Source organism: Camellia sinensis, chromosome 2, assembly GCF_055761805.1.
Source record: "Camellia sinensis isolate YWXY chromosome 2, ASM5576180v1, whole genome shotgun sequence".
In the NCBI taxonomy this organism is placed as follows: Eukaryota; Viridiplantae; Streptophyta; class Magnoliopsida; order Ericales; family Theaceae; genus Camellia; species Camellia sinensis.
Genome location: NC_138962.1, coordinates 53,620,436 through 53,641,770, shown reverse-complemented (window position 1 = coordinate 53,641,770; position 21,335 = coordinate 53,620,436). Strand labels below are relative to the sequence as shown.

At 34.5% G+C, this 21,335-nt stretch overlaps 1 protein-coding gene across 1 annotated transcript; it reads right to left on the bottom strand.

The window, feature by feature from the left end:
• Positions 1 to 6,497: 6,497 nt before the first annotated feature.
• Positions 6,498 to 16,423, bottom strand: LOC145819557 (uncharacterized). Its single transcript, XM_082913526.1, has 10 exons — positions 16,241 to 16,423; positions 9,602 to 10,001; positions 9,475 to 9,504; positions 9,136 to 9,386; positions 8,849 to 9,055; positions 8,680 to 8,769; positions 8,498 to 8,584; positions 8,044 to 8,397; positions 7,872 to 7,955; positions 6,498 to 6,671 (listed from the first exon to the last, which is right to left on the bottom strand). Exons 2-10 carry the CDS (start codon positions 9,993 to 9,995, stop codon positions 6,657 to 6,659), a joined length of 1,512 nt encoding a protein of 503 aa, XP_082769652.1. The 5' UTR covers positions 9,996 to 10,001; positions 16,241 to 16,423; the 3' UTR covers positions 6,498 to 6,656.
• Between the last annotated feature and the right edge of the window lie 4,912 nt (positions 16,424 to 21,335).

Below are 21,335 nucleotides of genomic sequence, written 5' to 3'. Positions count from 1 at the left end.
TATGGAATGAGGTGTCAATCACCTCTGTGTTGGACGGAAGTCAGAGACAGGAAATTATTAGGCCCTGAGATCGTACAGATAACGAGTGATAAAATTTAACTCATTCAGCAACAAATTTGCATTGCCCAGAGCCGCTAGAAAAGTTATGCAGATACACAGAGACGGAACTTGGAATTCTACGTAGGGGATCATGTGTTCCTCAAGATCTCACCGACAAGAGGAGTTATCTGATTTGGAAAGCGAGGAAAGTTAAACCCACGTTACATCCGGCCATTCGAGATACTAGAAAGGATTGGTCCTGTAGCATATCGCCTTACACTATTACCTGAACTGTCCAATGTCTACAATGTGTTTCATATTTCAATGCTTCGGCGGTATCTTCAAGATCCAGAGCATGTGGTTGATTATGAGGACCTGAGAGTTCAAGAAGATCTCTCTTATGAAGAACAACCCGTGCAAGTTCTCGATCATTGAGATCAGGTTCCCCGAAACAAGACTATACCTCTTGTAAAAGTCTTGTAGAGAAATCATCAAGTCAAAGAAGCTACATGGAACACGGAGAATCAAATGCGAGCCAAATACCCACACCTCTTCGAAAATTAAGGTACGTCAAGTTTGGGGACAAACTTTTATTTAAGAGGGGAGAAATGTGGCACTCTGAATGTTTAATTAAATACCACATAAATATGTATAGTTATATATAAATATAATTATGGAAAATAAATAAATATAAAAGTGGTAATAATAATAATAATAAATAAATATAATAATAACAAATCTAATAATAATAAAAACAAATCTAGCAAGAATCAACGTGTGTATTTGCTGGATGACTAAACCTCAGCCATCTGGGCTGTCTAGGAATAGGGAGGATGAATCAGCCAATTCAAACCATTAATGCACCCTAGGCTGTGTATATATATATATATATATATATAAAGGGATGGGTGGGACTGTAAAGAGTATAGAGAGAAAGGAAAAAGAAATAGAAAGGAAAAGAGGAGCGAAGGAACAGCCATGAGAATGTAGCAAAAATAAGAAGAAAGTAGTAAGGGTTAATATTAAGATGAGTTATGTTATACCTTGAGTCACCATAATATATTTTACATATGTTTTGAGTTACCATAAATTATTTTACGCAATCTATGTTTTATAAATTGTATTAATATTTTGATTACGTTAATTATTTTCTGAATTCTATATTGCTTAAATTGAAACCCATGAATATATTTATTTAATTTTTAAAAATTATTTGACAATGATTTTATAAATAATTATGTTTTGTAAGTACTACCACGGAAGTCCTATGCCTTGAGAGACTTAAATAACCATTGGCCTTTGTTTGGCCACTTTGTGATCCTCTATTTGTCATAGATCCATTAACCTCTATTCTGATTGTCACTCATGTGACCTCTGTTCTATTCGGTTCTGTACCGTGGTTATGGTTATTTATTTACATAATTTCCGTATTTCAGTTTCTGCCACTTTAAATAATTTATTTATTCAAATTAAGTTATGTAAATGTTTTAGTTTAACTAACTATCCATGGTTATTTCGTGTTCCTTATACTCTTGACATAATATTTCTCACTCTGTTGTGTGCTTATAGCTGTTATCCTTTCAGGTGATGAGATGTGAAGAAGATCCGTAACCTCATGTAGTGGAACCCAAACAAGAACTTGATGCTGATTTTTGTTTTTCTTTCCTTTTCTCCCTTTTGTTTTTTTACTGAGGGCTAGTCACTGAAAAAAATAAATAGAAGCCCTATAGATGTACCTTCTTTTATCAAAATAGTCGAATGAAGTTAATTATCGTTTAATTATTTTCTTACTTCCATTTTGCCTCTACCTGCGCTATTTAATTTACTACGATTAGAATTATTTAGTAAATTGTGATTCCAGCCCTAAGCCCCTGGGGTTGGGTCGTGACAAGGGGTGTTCACAGTTCGGATTTGGACGGTTTGCCGATCGGTTTGGACTCGACTTCATCTATTCAATTTGGGAAAAAGTGAACCCGCAATCGCCCATAGTGCGGTTTGTGGTTTGTATGGATAGGGTTCGCGGATGTGCGGGTGGTTTGCGGATTAGACTTTTTTCTTCAAAAATTTATTTTTGAGCCTTTTTTTCTCCCATTTTTTAAATATTTATTTTGGGCCCTTTTCTCCCCATTTTGTATAATGCTACAATATTAATAATTAAAAATTATAAAGTTAAAAAACAACCAAATCAATTCGTAACACAAACAAATCATTCAAAATCCTAAATCAAATCATAAACTAACACAAGCACATATTTCAAAATCTTAAACTAGAACTCCGTATTCATTAAGGACTTTAAAATTCCAAATCAAATTTCATCCGGGACAAGTTCTGTTATGAAACAATAATAACATGATCAGTATTTATTTAGTTTCAGTTGATATAATTGTGATGACCTGGTACGTTATTTGTTTTGTTCCATTTCGTTTAACCTTGGGTTTGCCTTTATTAGAGTGTCGGATTTAACCGGGAGCCTTGTTAATGGTTTGGGTTTGTTGTATTTGGAAGTTTGTTTCAAAGTCCTTGCTTTTATTTATTTATGTGTCAAGTTTCTCATGTTTCGGAAGGTGCGAGGTTAGGTCTGGAGTGTTCGGTGTTGAGCTAGAAAATTTCCTGGCTGGAGGACAAAGTCGCACGTGTGGGGCCTTGGGTCGTACGTGCGGGAAGGGGGCCGCACGTGTGGGAAACAGAGGAAGTCCTGGGTTGGCTACTGCATAATATGTAGGTGCGGAAGAAAGTACGGGATATGGGTGTCGCACGTGCGGGGGTGATTGCCGCACGTACGGGAGGCACGCTCTGCACGTGCGGGAATAAGTGCCGCACGTGCAGGAATCCCTGATGTCCGAAAATCTGATTTTCTTTTCTTCCTTAGGCTGTGTGAATACCACTTTTTGTATATCTCTCTCTCTCTCTCTACAAACCCATTTCTCCTCCTTCTTTCTACACTTCCCAACACCAAATTAGATTAAAACCTTGATTTCTTTAAATCCATTAGAGTTTTGCCCATAGGTCCTTCATCAAAGTTGGAGAACTTTTTGAGGGCTTCGTTATGTGTGGTGGAGATTGGATTTCAACACCGTTGGATTTGGAGCTTTCATTTCTTTTTCCTCCAAAAACTTGAGGTAGAAATTTTCTTAGAGTTATATATATATATATATATATATATGTTTTTACAAGATTTAGTTGATTTTTGAAATTTCTTTTGATAGCATTAAAACTTGGTTGTTAACTCAAGAATGTGGGTGGTTTGAGAGTGGATTTCCTCCTTGTTCCTTTTAAAAATAATTTCTTGGGGGTTTTGAACTACATTGATTGAGAAAAAGAATGTTTTTGAAGAAATCTTTCCAAATGATTTGGGTGTGTAGTTGTGGTAAGAAAAACCTAAAGATTTGGGGATTTTGAAAAGTTGATGAGAATCCATGGATAACATTGTTATTATATTATCCTTTTGTGCCAAAATGAATAAGTAAATGAAGGATTTCTCATCCCTCTCTCTATATATAAATGATGAATTTCATGAAATATGAGAAGTGTTGATTTTGGGAGTTATTGTACAAAGATGTTGATATAGTCTTGAAATGGCTAAATTGTTGAGAAATGTACGTAATGCGGAAATGTTGTTACTTGTTGATAGATTTAAATGAATACGTGGCTATTTTGTGAAATAGCATTGAAAGGAGAAATGGGAATTTTGATTGTTATGTAATTATTGTTGAGATATTTGAAAATGGAGAAATGTTATGTGGCATTGATAATTATTGTATTGCATACCCATTCAATTAGTTATTACACATTTTGAATTGAGTTTGGAAACTTTTGCATTGAGAAAAAAAAGTTTGTGAATAAATTTTTCATGGAATTACTTTGGAGTAAATACGTTGATAAGTCCAAATAAGCAGTGTGAAATTGATTAAGTTGGCCTAAGTGTCCGAGGTGAAAGACCGAAAACACGCGCGGATGAGGTACCACTTCTCTTCCAGTTAGCAACTGGTAAAGTGAGATTTTGGTAGTGATAGTTATGCCTAGTTGCAGACACCAACTTAGAGATCACCTAAGTCGTATTTACTGCCCTTTAAACTAAATTGATAATTTTTGAATTGTTGAGATTTCAAATTATTATTGAGCATGATGGTTTTCAAAAGACATAAATGTGTTCTTCCTTCAAAAGCATTGCATGGCATATGCATTTCATTTGATGAAGCTTGTATAAAATGTATATACTTTGTTAAGAATTTCCTATTGGGCTTTATACTCACCCCTATGGGATTTGGTGCAGGAAAGGATATGGCGATTTCGCCAAATTAGGGCGTGGACGTATTTGTTGAGAGCATATGGCTCTTATTTTGTTGTGGTATATTTTGCTAGCCAAGGGCTATAACTGTATGGGTTCAAGAAACCAATTTTTGTGTAACCGGACTTAAGCCTTGAAATTTGTAAGCCTTGAGGGCATTTATTTATTTTGGATTTGATGTTCTACATGCTATAGATTCATGCACTAGAAATCATTGAATGTGTAATTCGCATGTGGAACAATTTTGTACAAACCTCATGATTATGTAATGTAAATATAGGGGAATTATTCTGGTTTACCATAAGAAGTCGTGGTTATTGTTCTATCTTTATGTTTGAATTTTTTTGGGGCGTTACAATAATACTATTAGCAAATGTAATGTTAGAGTAAGTTTAAAGAATAAAAGGTGTTTTGTGTTGAGCAAAAATATCTAAATAGGATATATGAATGAAATCAACGTTTAAGATTAATAAATAAAATAAAATAAAAAATGCGGGCGGGTTCATGCGGGTGCGGGTTAAACCCGCAACCCTCAAACATGTCATATTTCAAACTGCATCCGTCCGCATTGTGTTTGTGGAACCGCCTATTTGTATGCAGGTTGAGCGGGTTTTGCAAATCGAATAAACTGTTGCCCACCCCTAATTTATCTCCATCCTTGTGGACTTAATAACTAATTATGGAAGGAGTTACCATATCATTAATTTTTAGGGTGAAATACCAATAAATCTTAAAATGTAATTTTGAGAACTGTTTAGTCCTTTCTTTTTTCTTATGAATTCAAATGTCCTATTAAATTGAAAATTATACAAAAAGGTAGTTACTTATACATTTGGGTTTAATTTTTAAGAGATAAAAGTGGATTTCTCTAAATATGAAATTATACATTTGGGCAATCCACACTATAGAGGTTTGGATTTTTCCTTCTTTTGGAACATATCCCACATTACAAACAAAAACGTAACATTCCAATGTAATACACTAAAAAACTCCTTGGTATACTTTTCCCAAATGTAACACTCTAATGTAACATATAAAAAAATTTCTTAATGTGTTTTTTGCAAATTTGATACTCCAATCAATGTAATCTTAAACGTAACATTCCAATAAAATACACTCTAATGTAATACACAAAAATATTAAAAAACTTCTTACCATACTTTTTCCAAACGTAACACTCACAATTTGAAATTACACATTTGTCCAAAACTTACTAGGGAATTTTTGTACTCCTTTTGAAATGGTTTGAAGAATCTCACATCCTTTTAGAATGGTTTGAAGAATCTCACATCCTTTTTTTGAAGTATTACATTGGAGTGTTACGTTTGAAAAAAAAAATACATTAAGAAGTTTTTTATATGTTACATTGGAGCGTTACACTGAGGAGTTTTTTTAGAGTGTTACATTTGAGAAAAATACACTAAGGAATTTTTCTATATATTACAATGGAGTGTTACACTAAAGATTTTTTTTTTTAGTATTATATTAGAGTGTTACCACTACAAAAAATTCGTTTTTTTGCGACGGTAAAATACCGTCGCCAATACCAAAGAAGCCGTCTCAAATGTTTTTTTGCGACGGTAAATTGCCTTTAGCGACGGTAGTAGGGGGGTCGCAAAAGACGGGGTAGCTAAAGGTCTTTAGCGACGGTAAACGCCGTCGCAAAAACATTGGCGACGGCAAAGATGCCTTTTAGCGACGGCAAATTGCTGTCGCAGTAAAGGTGTAAAAATCTGAAGTTTTTGAGACGGCAGTAAAATACCGTCGCTAATATGGTTATTTGCGACGGGAAAATACCGTCGCAAAAGGGTTTATTGAGACGGTATAAAATACCGTCGCTAAAAATGGTTATTTGCGACGGGTTTATTACCGTCGTTAATACTATTATTTGCGACAGAAAAGTAAGCCGTCTCTTAAAATATTATTTGCGACGGTGATAGTACCGTCGCTAAAGGCCTTTGTTCATATGGCCAATATCATTGGCGACGGCTATGCTACCGTCGCAAAAACCTATTTCTAACAAAAAATGCAATTTTAAAATTATTAAAAATATGCAAATTACCTGTATTAAATAAAAATAACTAAAAAAAATCGATAACTATATAATAATATAAAAATTCCTGTATATAAATAAAATTTCATCCTTAATTAAAGTACTCTTCCATTCATAACAACACATCATCAAAATTATCCAACCACATAATTTTACAAAATACATACATAATGTTGTTCACAAATCTAAATAATGTAAATCAAAAATAAAAGTTTTCTTCATAAACAAAAGTCCGTCGCAATCTTCACACAGCTGCATTCCACAAGAAGCAAACTGCTACTCAGGAAATATCTGAAAATAAAAAATAAAAATAATTAGTGACAATATAATTATGTATTAATATTTTAATTAAAAAAAAACATAAAAAATTATTTATTATATAATTACAAAGATAGTTAAGTAAATAATTTTGGCTAGATAGAAATCCGACCCTAACTCCCAAACCAGAAACCCGATTCGAGTCTCATCTTCTCCCACAACTCTCTCGTGCCTAGGCGATCATGTGTGCTAAGTTTCGTGCTAAACCGACCCCTTTTGGTGATTTTGGAGCGTCAACATCTCGAATTTAAGTTTCTTAAGGAACTAATTTGCCTAAACCGAAATATGGCTCTAACTCCCAAACCGGGAAACCGATTGGAGTCCCGTCTTCTCCCACAAGTCTCTCGTGCCTAGGCGGTCGTGTGTGCCAAGTTTCGTGCTAATCCGACCCCATTTGGTGATTTTGGAGCATCAACACCTCGAATTTAAGTTTCTTAAAGAACTAGTTTGCCTAAACCGAAATATGGCTCTAACTCCCAAACCGGGAAACCGATTGGAGTCCCGTCTTCTCCCACAAGTCTCTCGTGCCTAGGCGGTTGTGTGTGCCAAGTTTCGTGCTAATCCGACCCCATTTGGTAATTTTGGGGTGTCAACACCTCGAATTTAAGTTTCTTAAAGAACTAGTTTGCCTAAACCGAAATATGGCTCTAACTCCCAAACCGGGAAACCGATTGGAGTCCCGTCTTCTCCCACAAGTCTCTCGTGCCTAGGCGGTTGTGTGTGCCAAGTTTCGTGCTAATCCGACCCCATTTGGTAATTTTGGGGTGTCAACACCTCGAATTTAAATTTCTTAAAGAACTAGTTTGCCTAAACCGAAATATGGCTCTAACTCCCAAACCGGGAAACCAATTGGAGTCCCGTCTTCTCCCACAAGTCTCTCGTGCCTAGGCGGTCGTGTGTGCCAAGTTCCGTGCCAATCCGACCCCTTTTGGTGATTTTGGGATGTTAACACCTCGAATTCTAGTTTCTTAAAGAACTAGTTTGCCTAGAGTGAAATTCGTCTCTAACTCCCAAACCGGAAACCCGATTGGAGTTCCGTCTTCTCCCTCAAGTCTCTCATGCCTAGGCGGTCGTGTGTGCCAAGTTCCGTGCTAAACCGACCCCTTTTGGTGATTTTGGGACGTTAACACTTCGAATTCATTTTAGCTTAGAATGTAAAGTTACATTTTATACCTGATCTTCTGGTGGTGGTGTATATGGATTCTCGTCTTCTGCAGATTCCCTAAATGCCCGGTGGCCACTCGATGCATCAGGAGCCTATGATAGTCAACGCATAATGTGTTAATCTTTTATACATAATGTTGTGTGACAATTTAACTATCAAACAATTTAATTTATATCGAACCTGTCTGTTAGGATCCACACTTGCCCCCTGTGACACAAACGCCATCATCTCAGCTCTCAGCTGCTGTAAATGTGTAGAGAACTCTGCTCTCATCTCCTCCCTCAGCTCCTCCCTCAACTCATCCCTTAGCTCCGCACGAACTTGCTGGGTGATCTGAACAATAGTCGATGGCTGGGGTGCTGACTGTGATGGCCCTGCACCATCTTTATACACTGCTCTCCGAGGCACAGTTCTCCCGTATGTGCGACAATATCCATGATTGTCATGACCTATCAACTCATGGAAAATGGCATTCCTAGCCTCCAAAGTCCGACAATCCTCAGGTAGCATAGAGAGTTGGCCATTAAACTCATCCTGTATTGAATAAGAGATACAAGTATATGCCAAATTAAGATAGTTAACACAAAAAATAAAAAATAAACTTTACATACAATCAAAGGTCTTTGGAAACTACCAAGGTCAGGATAACCTCTGGGTCATCTGCTCTACGTGTCATAAGCCAAACATTCATCTTATCAGTAGACTCCCCCTTATTGGTCATCTACATTTTTTTAGAAATATGAAAATTAGAATCCAAATAATTTCTAAATATACAATGTTTATTTATATACAAAAATAAAACAGTAAAATATCAACCTCATGCCGTATCTGAGCGAAAGTAGTACGCCCTGTGGTATGAGCTATGCCGTGAGCTCGCCGATTTTTAGCGTTCCTAGTTGCAATTTTCTATAATAGGTTCAACAAATGTAAGTATATAAATATGATTTGTATGTTTACATATCATACATATAACTTATTTGTATACCTCAGCATCGGAAGTACGCCAATACTCCACAAGTTCTTCCCACTGGCTTGGCACAATGTGCAAAGGAACATCATCCTTCAGATTAGGATCTTCACTTCTAGGCTTGAAATACTTACACTTAATCTTATTCTTGTGATCCTTCCATATGCTGTTACAGTTTTTCATGCAGATTGGCTTGTACTCCTCTGGACATATATTCAAATTGTCCTATAAAACACAATTTCAAGGTTTAAATAATAATAACACAATTTTGGAATTTAAATTTTTGGACAAAAATATACTTTTACCTTCACATCCTTCCAGATAGCATCAAGAATATCATCAGGCACAGTGTTCCAGTCAAGAAAAGTAAGAGGAACAATGTTACCATTTCGCACAATAATGCCAAGTTGAGTAGTTAACTTAGACACGTTATCTCCTATTGGACAGTAATTTTCATCAAATTGTATGTCCAATTTGGCACCGGTACCCCACTCCCTAATGCCCTTGGCACATCCTCTACCACGCCTACTCGAGGTTGATGAAGAACTAACATGACCTGTGAGATACAATAAGAATAAACAATATGCAATGATAATAAACAAATGCAAATTTAAATAATGTCAATACAAATCAATTTCTTATACCTGAGTGAGGCTGTGAAGAAGTCGAAGGATCTGAAAAATACAATGAAAATAAACAAGTTATATGTAATGAGAACAAATAAATATATATTTAAATAATTTTCATACAAATCAAAGCAAATTTATATACCTGCGGATGGCTCATAAGCCGATGACTCTAGTCGGGATGATAGCTGCTGCGGTGCCACTGATGGTGGACGCACCGATGGTAAGCCTAGAGGCTGAGTAGCTGATAGCTGGTGTGGTGCCACTGATGGGGGTCGATGCGGTGGCACTAATGGCCCCTCTGATGGTGCTCGCTGTGATAGCTGAGTAGATGATAGCTGCTGTGGTGCCACTAATGGTGGTCGATGAGGTGGCACTAATGGTGCTCGCTGTGATGCCTCCTCTAATGGTGGCACTAATGGCCCTTCTGATGGTGGTCGATGTGATGCCTCCTCCGATGGTGGTGCCGCTGATGTCCTCTTATGTACCACGTCGGACATCATGCGCCGGGGATGATCAGGTTTCCTCTTCCTTCCCATAATAATCTGCAAGCAATATAACATTAATTAGAAACATAGATAATGGTTTGTCATCAACTATAATATGACATTAATTGAACTAATACAATTACAAAGACAAAGTAAATTAAGAAACTGATGATTAACTACAACCTTGGCCTTAACTGAATTACTGATGTTGATTAAATATCAACCTATTTGAACATCAACTGTTTCCCCTTCTGTGGCTTCCCTCACCCAACCAACTTCTTCATCACGAAGCATTATATTTTCTTCCAATTGTTGGCTCATATATGGCTCAATTTGTGGATCAGTCGAACTCATATCAAATAAACCTCTTTGAGACATCTTCACCGCCACTTGCCAGTCTGGTTGTAACGGGTCTGCAACATACCAAACTTGCTCTGCTTGGGATGCCAAGATCAAAGGTTCATTACTAATTCTATCATCTCGATACAACAAATGATTGAAGTTGACTAACGTGAAATTGAAGACATCTTGTATCTTCCCGTGAATGTTGTCAATCCAATCACACTTAAACAACACATGCTTCTTCTCATTGGAATATCGAATCTCAACAATATCTGTCAATTGTCCATAATAGTACACAGACCCCACACGAGGATTCTTGTCTTTCCGACTAGCATAACTTATAGTATCTGCCTTCAAAGCCACACCACAATTTTGTGTGGCTCGACGGTCATCCATGGCCTTTACTCGATACCGAAACCCATTCATTATATACCCGTTGAACCTCCTTGCCAGGTTATGAGGACCATTTGCCAATACAGTAATCTCTTCAGAAAATGTGACATCACTAGTCCTTCGCAAAGTTTGAACCTATTTTAAATAATAAAAATTGTAAAATTTAAAATATAGTTCGACTTAGGTAAATAGAATCTGTAGATTTAAATACATACATGTTCCTTGAACCAAATGTGAAAAGTTTCAAAATGTGCACGCCGAAGCTGATGATCGTCAACACGAGGCATTTTGACCTTAAGTTCTTCAAGGTGTTTGCTGTGTAAATTGAATTTTTATATAAAAACAAAATTTGGTTCAAAATTCAATGGAATATAATAAAATATTGAGTGACTAACATAACTTACTTTATGAATGGTTGAACCGCGGCTGTATTGAATAAGACATACCGATGAGTTTGTACCCAAGAAGTGTTATCAAGATAAAAGCTTGTGATTTCACCAACAGCACGACCTAGATTATCATCACCACTGTAGTTTCTCGTGGGTCGATTAGATTTAGTTTCCACATCATTGAGATATTGTGCACAAAAATTCATGCATTCTTCCATAAGATATCCTTTAGCAATTGAACCTTCTGGACGAGCTCTATTACGCACATATTGCTTCAAAGTAAGAAGATACCTCTCAATTGGATACATCCATCGAAATTGAATCGCTCCACCCAATAATGCTTCGTCAACTAGATGTATAGGCAAGTGCTCCATTATATCAAAAAAGCAGGAGGAAATATTTTCTCTAGATGACAAAGTGTTACGGCGATACGATCTTGAATATATTGCAAATCTGTTGCACGATTGACTTTGGAACACAATTGTCTAAAGAAATTGCTCAATTCAATCAAAGGTTCAATTACATTCTTCGGTAACGATCTTCGAATGGCCAATGGAATTAGTTGTTGCATCAGAATATGACTATCGTGGCTCTTAAGACCCCCAATACTTCTATCATGTAAGCGTACATGACGCGATATATTGGATGAATACCCGTCGGGAACTCTAACTTCCTTCAATACTTTCAAGAACAAATCTTTCTCATCCTTGGTCATCGTGAATTGTGCCGGTGGTAAATAAGCTTTATTCGACCCTCTTAATTGCAAATGTAGGGGTTTTCTAATATTCATTTCTTGTAAATCACGCCGAGCATTAACACCATCCTTCGATTTTCCTGCAACCCCTAATATTGTCCACAACACATTATCACAAACATTCTTCTCTATATGCATCACATCAAGGTTGTGTCTAATTAGATTGTGCTCCCAATATGGCAGTTCATAGAAGATACTCTTTTTCTTCCAGCTATGGGTGCGATGTCCAACTTTCTCTTTCTCTACTTGTCTCCTATGCCTCTCCTTAAGGTCATCCCTCTTGTATTGGGTTAAAATACCCTCAGATTCTAATTGTAGCAGCATCTCAGTTCCAGACAACAATTTGGGTTTGAATCTGACTTCCCGACTACCATCAAATGATACTTTATCCTTTCGGAATTTATGGCCATTAGGTAAAAATCTGCGATGACCCAAGTATGATTGTTTCCTACTATGCTTCAACCAACACGATGTAGTTTCTCTATTGCAACAAGGACATGCATATTCGCCTTTAGTACTCCATCCTGACAAGTTTGCATATGCAGGAAAATCACTAATTGTCCACAGTAAAGCTGCATGCATTTGAAACATTTGATTTGTTGATGCATCAAATGTGGAGACACCGTCATTCCATAGTTCTTTCAACTCCTCAATCAACGGTTGCATATACACATCAATCTTGTCACCAGGTCCTTTCGGGCCGTCAATAAGCACAGATAAAATTAGAAATGGTTGTTTCATGCACATCCATGGCGGCAAGTTGTATGGAATGAGTACAACAGGCCAAGTGCTATGAACTATGTTCATCGTCCTGAATGGGTTAAAACCATCAGATGCTAAGCCAAGCCTTACACTTCGGTAATCATTACTAAAGTCAATATTCCGACGATCAAAATCTTTCCATGCAAGGGAGTCTGCAGGATGCCTAAAGACACCGTCATTAGTTCGTTCCTCTGCATGCCATCTCATTAACTTAGCCGTCTTGGATGACATAAACAGCCTCTGCAACCTTGGCTTTAAAGGAAAATACCTCATTTGTTTTGCAGCTATTTGTTTGCCACCGTTGTGAGGACCATTTGAACCACCATTACCATTTGATTTCCATCTTGAACTGTTGCATATGACACATTTATCAAGATTTGCGTCCTCGTTTCGAAACAACATGCAACTGTTGGGACATGCATCCCATGTCTCATATGTGAAGCCCAAATCTGTTGTGACCTTTTGAGCTTTATAATATGAGTCCGGGAGTTTCACACCTAACGGGAACGCCTCATTCAATAACTCAAGCAACATGTCAACAGACTTGTCTGTCCACTGATTAAGCACCTTCAAATGTAGAAGCCGAACAATGAATGACAAAGCAGTGAACTTTTGACAACCCGGATACAATTCACTTTGTGCATCTTGAAGAAGTTTGAAATAGTTTGCAGTCTCTGCATTTGGACCGAGCTGGGGTTCAGATGCATGGGGATCAGTGCTCTGTGCTTCATTACCGTCAACACTTGTACCGACATGTGGATTTCCCACAGCCCCTTGTATCATTCCAACTACATCGTCGCCAATGTCTAAATTAGCCACTGTTTCATTCGCTCGATTAGCATGCAGAGATACGTAAGATTCCCCATGATTAATCCAATGTTTGTACTTTTTAAAAAAACCATTCAAAATCAGATGGTTCCGTACACCCTCTCGCACAAGATGGTATCGATTCTCACATTTTCTACACGGACAACTAATCATCGAACCTTCAACCCTATTGGTGTAGGCAAACACAAGGAATTGATCAATCCCATTAATGTATTCCCTCGACATCCTATTTGGCAAATCAATCCAACTTTTATCCATCATCGTACTTCCCTTATATGTGTTTCCCACTATTAATTTGCTTCAGGCAAACTTACTGTGAGATATACATCTCACATACAAAACAAATATGCCCTAGAAAAAAATATAATTACAACAAATGTAAGTCATAATGAGATGTAAGGGTAAAAATATAATTACAAGACATAATATCACATATTAATTATCCTAAGGGAAGAGGGGATTGGTAGCTAAACAATTAATAGCTTTAACTTAGGCACCAACCAAGAATAACCGTCCAAACAAACGCACAGATATAACCGTAAATTCAGAAAATTGACTCAATTTTCTAAAACCAAATAACTCAATTTTTTGAAAAATTGATTCAATACAGAAAATTGATTCAATTTCTAAAACCAAATAAGGTGATGGGAAATGGAGTTTAGTATTTCATAATTTGCATACCACGCTAAATGGGAAATGGAGTTTAGTATTTCATGATTTGCATACCACGCTAAATGGGAAATGGAGTTTAGTATTTCATAATTTACCTTATTTGGTGCCTTTTTTCTTATCGGAATGTGAAATAAACTTTGACTAACTCAGTTGATATAAACTTCAAATGATATGCACATCGGTCCCAAGATGTACCAAAATGTCAAACATTTGAGTCATTTAATGAAACAGTTTAAAGATGCATCCACCAAGTTGAAGAACAAAATTCAATTAACAGAATAAGTTATTTTTCCACAGGTCAAAAACATTATGCACACATTCCCTTAATAAAAGGTAATGTTGCAAGTACATTACCTTAAGGAAAGGTAATGTTACAGTGGACTATCAGTATCCTACAAAAAGCCAAAAATGACCAACAACATCAAATAGGAGAAGAATGAGAAATTTTGTTGCAAGTCCACATAAGAGGAGAAAGAAAGCTTGAACTTCAGGGCCTGTCTCTCCAGGGCCTGTCTCTCCAGAAAATATCCTTAAATTTTTTTTTTAAGGTGCTAAAATCACAGAATAGGCACTTAAAATTTATGTGAAAATTTACATATTTTAAGTGTCCAATCTTCAAATTCTATTACATTTGAGTTGCTGTCAAAGTTAGATATGCCTAGTGTTTTTTAATCTTCTATAATTCATTAATTTTGTTATTTTGATCAACAAACTTCCATTACTTTCTCACTTAATTTCTTGATTATTAACTTTTATTCTAAGGTCCTACAACATTCTTGACATCCACCAAGTTGAAGAACAAAATCCTTGAAATAGATGATCTAGCTATATCCACCAAGTTGAAGAACAAAATCCTTGAACAAAATTCTTGACATGGGCCTTTGAATTATAACCAAAATCCTTGAAATCAATAAAAAGCATCTTCACAGAGAGGGGGTAAATCCAAACCACCTTGGCCACATCAGGCACTCGCCACCACAAGGACAATGCTACAAGGGAATACAAAAATAGATGATCTAGCTATATCATTATATATCTTCACATAGCAACTTTTACTTCTCCTGTTTTCCTTATGCTTTTTTTTTTATTGGGGAGCAATAGTAAATGTGAAAATAGTAAAAACTTAGAATTGGGTACTACTAATTTTAATTTCTTGCTAGGCAGTAGTGATGATATTTGAAGTTAGAAACCACACCAATTTGTCGATGGTGGATGGAATATTTGTGGTCATTTTCTACATACAACTCACTGTTTACTAAGCCCAAAACCATCATAAGAAGGAAAAGTTATGGAACAAACCACACATAAATAAATAAATAAAAATTGAGTCCAGTTGTGTTGGATGTCCTAATATAGCAAAGATGAGTTATTGTACCCACAAAAGCAAATTATAATGAACAAAGTCAGAAACTATGTCTAGCTGTGCACTATCTACCCAGTTATCTTCTTTTTCTATTTTTAATAAGACATCGTAATAACTCCTTACTTAGCTTCATGTACGTCAAGCAAAATACAATGAGTAATTATGATGAAATCCCAGTTAAATCATACCCATAAGGAATTTAGATGAAGCAAAGTGAAAAATAAAAGGCACACATGAAGAAAATATGCAAAGATGTTACTGGAATAAAAACACTAGTGGTTCAAAAAACAAAGAACAATAACTGTGCACATATAGTGATTAGTTTACAACACCTTGCTTTAGGGCAAACGGCTGCTGGAGATAATCAAAAGCTTCAGGAATTAGTTCTACATTCTCCAATAATACTTTTTCTGCATGAGAAAATCATCAAAAAAATTTCAATGCACATGCCATCTAAATGTAAAAAGAAACATCTTTGTACATATCAACGTAGGGATGATAACAGCAGACAAACTATTATATAAATAGATTTTAGATAGGTTGAAGAACAAAATTCAATTAACAAGTTGAAGAACAAAATTCATTTAAATAAGTTATTCTAAGGTCCTACAACATTCTTGACATCCACCAAGTTGAAGAACAAAATTCAATTAACAGAATAAGCAACAAACAATGTCTTAGATGCATCACCTTCTATAAATTCAAAATTCAAAATTTCGTTGAAGAATGATTTTCGACCGAGGACAAAAACACAACACAACGAGGAATCATTTTCGAAAGGAAGAAGACGAACCTAGAATGGCCGTTAACAGTCGCTCACAGCCGCTCGTCAGTCGTCGTTCACCGTCGCGGCTGCTCGTCACTCCGGCGAAGGCTGTCGTTCAATGATTTTGATTTGAGGATTTCGGGGATCAGTCGATTGGGAGTTGGGGGATTTTAGGGATTTCGGTTTCAGGGATTTTGATTTGAGGAATTTGGGGATTTTAGGGACTTCAACCGCGAATTGGATAGAAATAGCGGGATAAGCGAAATATTCATTTATTTGCGACGGTATATTTTAACCGTCGCAAATGATCATGATTAATGAATGAAACGACGTCGTTTTGTCCTTCGTTTTTGGCGATGGGCTTCTGCCGTCACAAATGGTCCACCATTTGCGACGGTAACTTCTTACCGTCACTAAATAACATGTTTGCGACGGTATACCGTGCGTCGCCAATGTTTTTGGAATTTTCTTTTTACAATCTTTAGCGACGGAATCATCCCCGTCGCAAAAAGCCAATTTTTTATCGACGGCAAACACACCCCGTCTCAAAAAACTTCTTTGGCGACAGCAAACACACCCCGTCGCAAAAAACCATTTTTTGCGACGGCAGTCACCCCGTCGCAAAAACCTCCGTGTTATTTGCCTGATTTTCTTGTAGTGTACGTTTGAAAAAAAAAATACACTAAAGAGTTTTTTTAGATTGTTATGTTTAGAAAAAAATACACTGAAGAGTTAGGTTTTTTTTTTTTTTTTTTTGGTAACATTACATTTGAGTGTTATATTAGAGTGTTATAGTGTTAAACAAAGCAACCCACACTTACCTCGTCACCAATAGTGCACAGACAACCACCGGCACCGGAAAATAAAAGGCAACCCAACAAATTTCAAAAAAAATAAAATTAATTCTCATGTTACAAGAAAACAACATCAGCAATTGTAACTAATCCACCGTAGATCATTCTGCAAAAATCACACACACAAATGGAAATGTAAAATGTTACCCTCTACACTATTACGCACACATCAGCAAAAATAATCACACCAAATCCCACCAAAGGATAAATATGTAAACTCCACCCATGCCAAATTAAAGGAAAATATTCCTTACCAACTAAATAGGACCAAATGGCTCATAAGAAAAAAGATTTTTTATTAATAAATCTCATTTAGAGGTATTCTAACCTAATAAGTCCACTACGAAAAATTATAACCTAGTTAGTCCTATGTATTTATGCTTTTATTCTATGAGGTCATTTTTTCCTGATTTGTACTGTTTATTGGATTATTATACTCTTATATCTATTGTTGATATGTATTACATAGAAAAAGGATATATGCATTTCCTTTTGTTACTACCTCTATTTTGATAGTTACTATTATTCACATTTTTCTTTTTGATCAGCTTCATTCATATTTGTAGTATTGTTTCATTGTGCTAGGGTTCGAAACTCTCTATTTGATAGGGTTTAGAAACTTTAGTTTACAAATGGTGGTGAAATAATATTATGTTCCTCCATTGTTGTAGTGAAACTTTGTGTTCCTCCATTGACACGTTGTGTTTGAAGTTCTGTGTTCATTCATTGTTACTCTGTATTCAAAACTCTATGTTTTTCCATTGTTATAAGTCGAAACTCTATTTATGTCCAGTCAATTTTGTTACAAACATATTCTTCAAAGGTAGGTTTGGTTTGATTTGGATTGGTGGAAAGGTGAAATTACATAGATTGTTAATGATAGTGATAATGATAAAGATGATGATGATGAAATTAAGGTTGTGGGTGATTTTTTTTTATTTTTAGAGTGATTGAGTTTTTTTTTTTTTTTTTTGAATTTCTAATTTTATTGCTGCTATTGTTTCTATTTTTTTGTCAATCAGTGTGAATGTTTACATTTCACATTGTTTGAAAGTCTATTGGTTATTTGTTACTATACTTGTTGTTTGAATAATCATTTTTTGTTACTATTAAACAATTGAAATAGTTATTTTTTTTCAATTTTCTTTCATGTTGTAGTGTGAATATTTGTAAATTGTGAACATTCACATTGTATTTTGGTATGAGTTTTTTTTTTTTTTTTTGAAGTTTTTTCAAAAATTAGTTGTATTTTGTTGTTTTTTTTTTACTAAGCTTGTTGGTTAAACAATTATTTTTGTTACCATTGAACAATTGAAATAGTCGATTTTTACTTTTTTTAATTTTATTTTATGTGTTCACATTGCAGTGTGAATGTTCACATTGGTATGATATATATTTTTTTTAAACTAGTTGTATATTAATTGTAAATTGTGAACATTCACATTGTATTTTAGTATAAGTTTTGTTTTTTTGAAAGTTAATTTTATGTTTGTTGTTTTTGTTACTATGTTTATTAGTTGAACAATTATTTTTGTTATCATTGAACAATTGAAATAGTCAATTTTTACTTTTTTCAATTTTGTTTTGTATTTTCACGTTACAGTGTAAATGTTTACATTGGTATGAATTATTTTTTTAAGGTTGATTGTATGTTTAATTTAAATTGTGAACATTCACATTGTACTTTTGTATGTGTTTTGTTTTTTTTAAAGTTAGTTGTATGTTTATTGTTTTTTGTAAATATTCACATTATATTTTGATTTTTATTCAGATTTTTTGTTGGGTTATTTTTAAAATTTTCAAATTATAAATAGATTTAAAATTCACAATTTGAGATTTTTTTCATAGAATACGGGAGAGATTTTCCCCTTAGAATAAATGAGAGATTTTCTTTATGGAATAAGGAAAAGATTTTCTCTTTAGAATAAGGGAGACATTTGCTTCATAAAATGAGGAATTATTGTTATGTATTAATTTCAAAATAGAAACATATGCAAAAAATTAGAAATGATTATTTAGTCATATTGCATTAAATAGGACTTAATGGAATACTCAAAAAGAATATGCATTAGATGGAATAGAATACTTAAAAAGAGGATTTATCAAAAAATCACCCTAAGAAAAAACATAAGACTAAATATATTAACATTCCCCAATTAATGTTCCTAATTTTTTCTAATTTTACCGGTAATTTACCAGTAATTTTTCCTAATTTTTATCATTATTTTATTTTAGAGACATTTATTTATAAATTTTTCTTCTCATGTTTATGTTTCACTTAATCCAAATTATTATTTTTTATGTTCCAATAAATTCTATGAGTAACATAGTTATCAAAATATCCCTAATAACAATAGGGTAAATCGCAAATTAATGTTCACATTGACAGTGTAAATGTTTTATGATGTGAACATTCACATTGTCAATATAAATATTCATACTATTAAATTTATTTAATGTAAATGTTCACATCACCAAGTTGTTAAGAGTTCAAAAAATACCCCTAATAATAATAGGGTGAATCGTGAATTAATATTTACATTGACAGTGTAAATGTTTCATGATGTGAATATTCACCCTTAAATACCTCTGTGCACTCTTTTAATATACCAATAAATTTTAAAATGTCTATTTGGTTTCAATATTTTTTAAAGATATTGATAAGTGAAGGGAAAAAAAAAAAAAAAAAAAACTAAACTAAACTTAAAAATAAATAAATCTAACCAATAAAATTGATTAGTAAGTCCTCTAATATTTTTTAGAGCCAAAGAAAGACTCTGAGGTAAGATTGTGAGAAAAGGTATTGATGGGCAATTTTACATATCAAAAATAAATATTAAACTGCACCTAAATTTCTTAAAATAAAGGTAAGTCCAGGTTTTGATCAATGAGAGAAATGTGAAATTAAACTAAATTTAAATTTTAAATTTTATATTAATTTTGATAATAAGATTGATGATTCATGGAATAATGATAATTAAAATGAACTAAGAAATTAAATTGGCAATTAAAATGAAGTTTGATATATTGATTTTTTTTTTTGGAAAATCCTAGGGTAATGAATTCATCACTAATTATATAAATAAAGTTTCAAATTGGATATCAATTGTGTTATGGTTCGAACGACTCAATATTTTACAACTACAAGTTTAAAGCATTGATCAAAAAGATTACCTCATTCAATGTACAGGAATGAACCATCTCAAATAGCACGAGTCGTTCGCTCTAAATTAAGATAGCAACACAACTCGTCTCTCATAGTATAACTCGTCTCATACTTTGAATTCGAAAGAATAGAAAACCATTGTATGGAAAGTATTGAATAATTACAGAAAGTAATATACTTGAAAAGAATAATGAAAAATATATTTAAAAACTTCTTAAACACCATACTGTTGGAAAATGGTTTTATATAGGCATAATTTTGAGCCCATTTTGGGTGGCCCCAAACGTCTTTTGGGGTGGGTCCGAAAAGGTGACGTGTTCCTTGCCACGTGGCAAGTCACACGGTGAAGACGGAACGTCAAAACCATTTATGAGTGAATGGGAAGTTGATGTCATTTTCGGGTTTAACATTAATTTTTAGACAAAGTTCATTTGAATTTTTCAATAAAAATTATTGTGGAAATTTAATTTTAATATAATTTTATTTTTGGTTTCCTAATATGGTTTCCTATAATAGATTATATAGTTTAAATATTAAATTCCAAACTATTTGTTATTCTTTCCTCTATTGACTTTTTTGTTTAAACTATTCAAATAGTTTAAATATTAAATTCAAACAATTTTGAACTTTGCCAATCCAACGGTTCTGTGTTCAAAATTGCTTGGGGGAAATAAACACTGTTCCATGTGATACGGCAGTTTTGCACCTTTTCATTTCCTTTTGCACCTGTTCGGGTCATGTGTAATTGCCTATAAATTCTACATTCCAGCAATGTTAAGTATCCGGGAAAAAATTCAGTCTGTAGATTTTTGATATTGCTGTCCATTTTAGTCTAAGTACATATATTCTTCATTTTAGTTTTAGAATAAATAAAAGAGAGTATAGATCACAGGTTGGGTTCGCCGAACAAATTTATTTGAAATGCTTCTATAAATTTTTGTGAAGATCATTGTATCCTGGGAGATAGACGCCATTCAACCGTAAGCACCGTAGCGGGGCGAATCTGTCTTAAGGACAGAGTGTCACACACTCGACTTGGTCTTGTAATTTTTATTTGGTTCGACAAAATAAATTCGGTATATTATTTATTTATTTTGTTTGA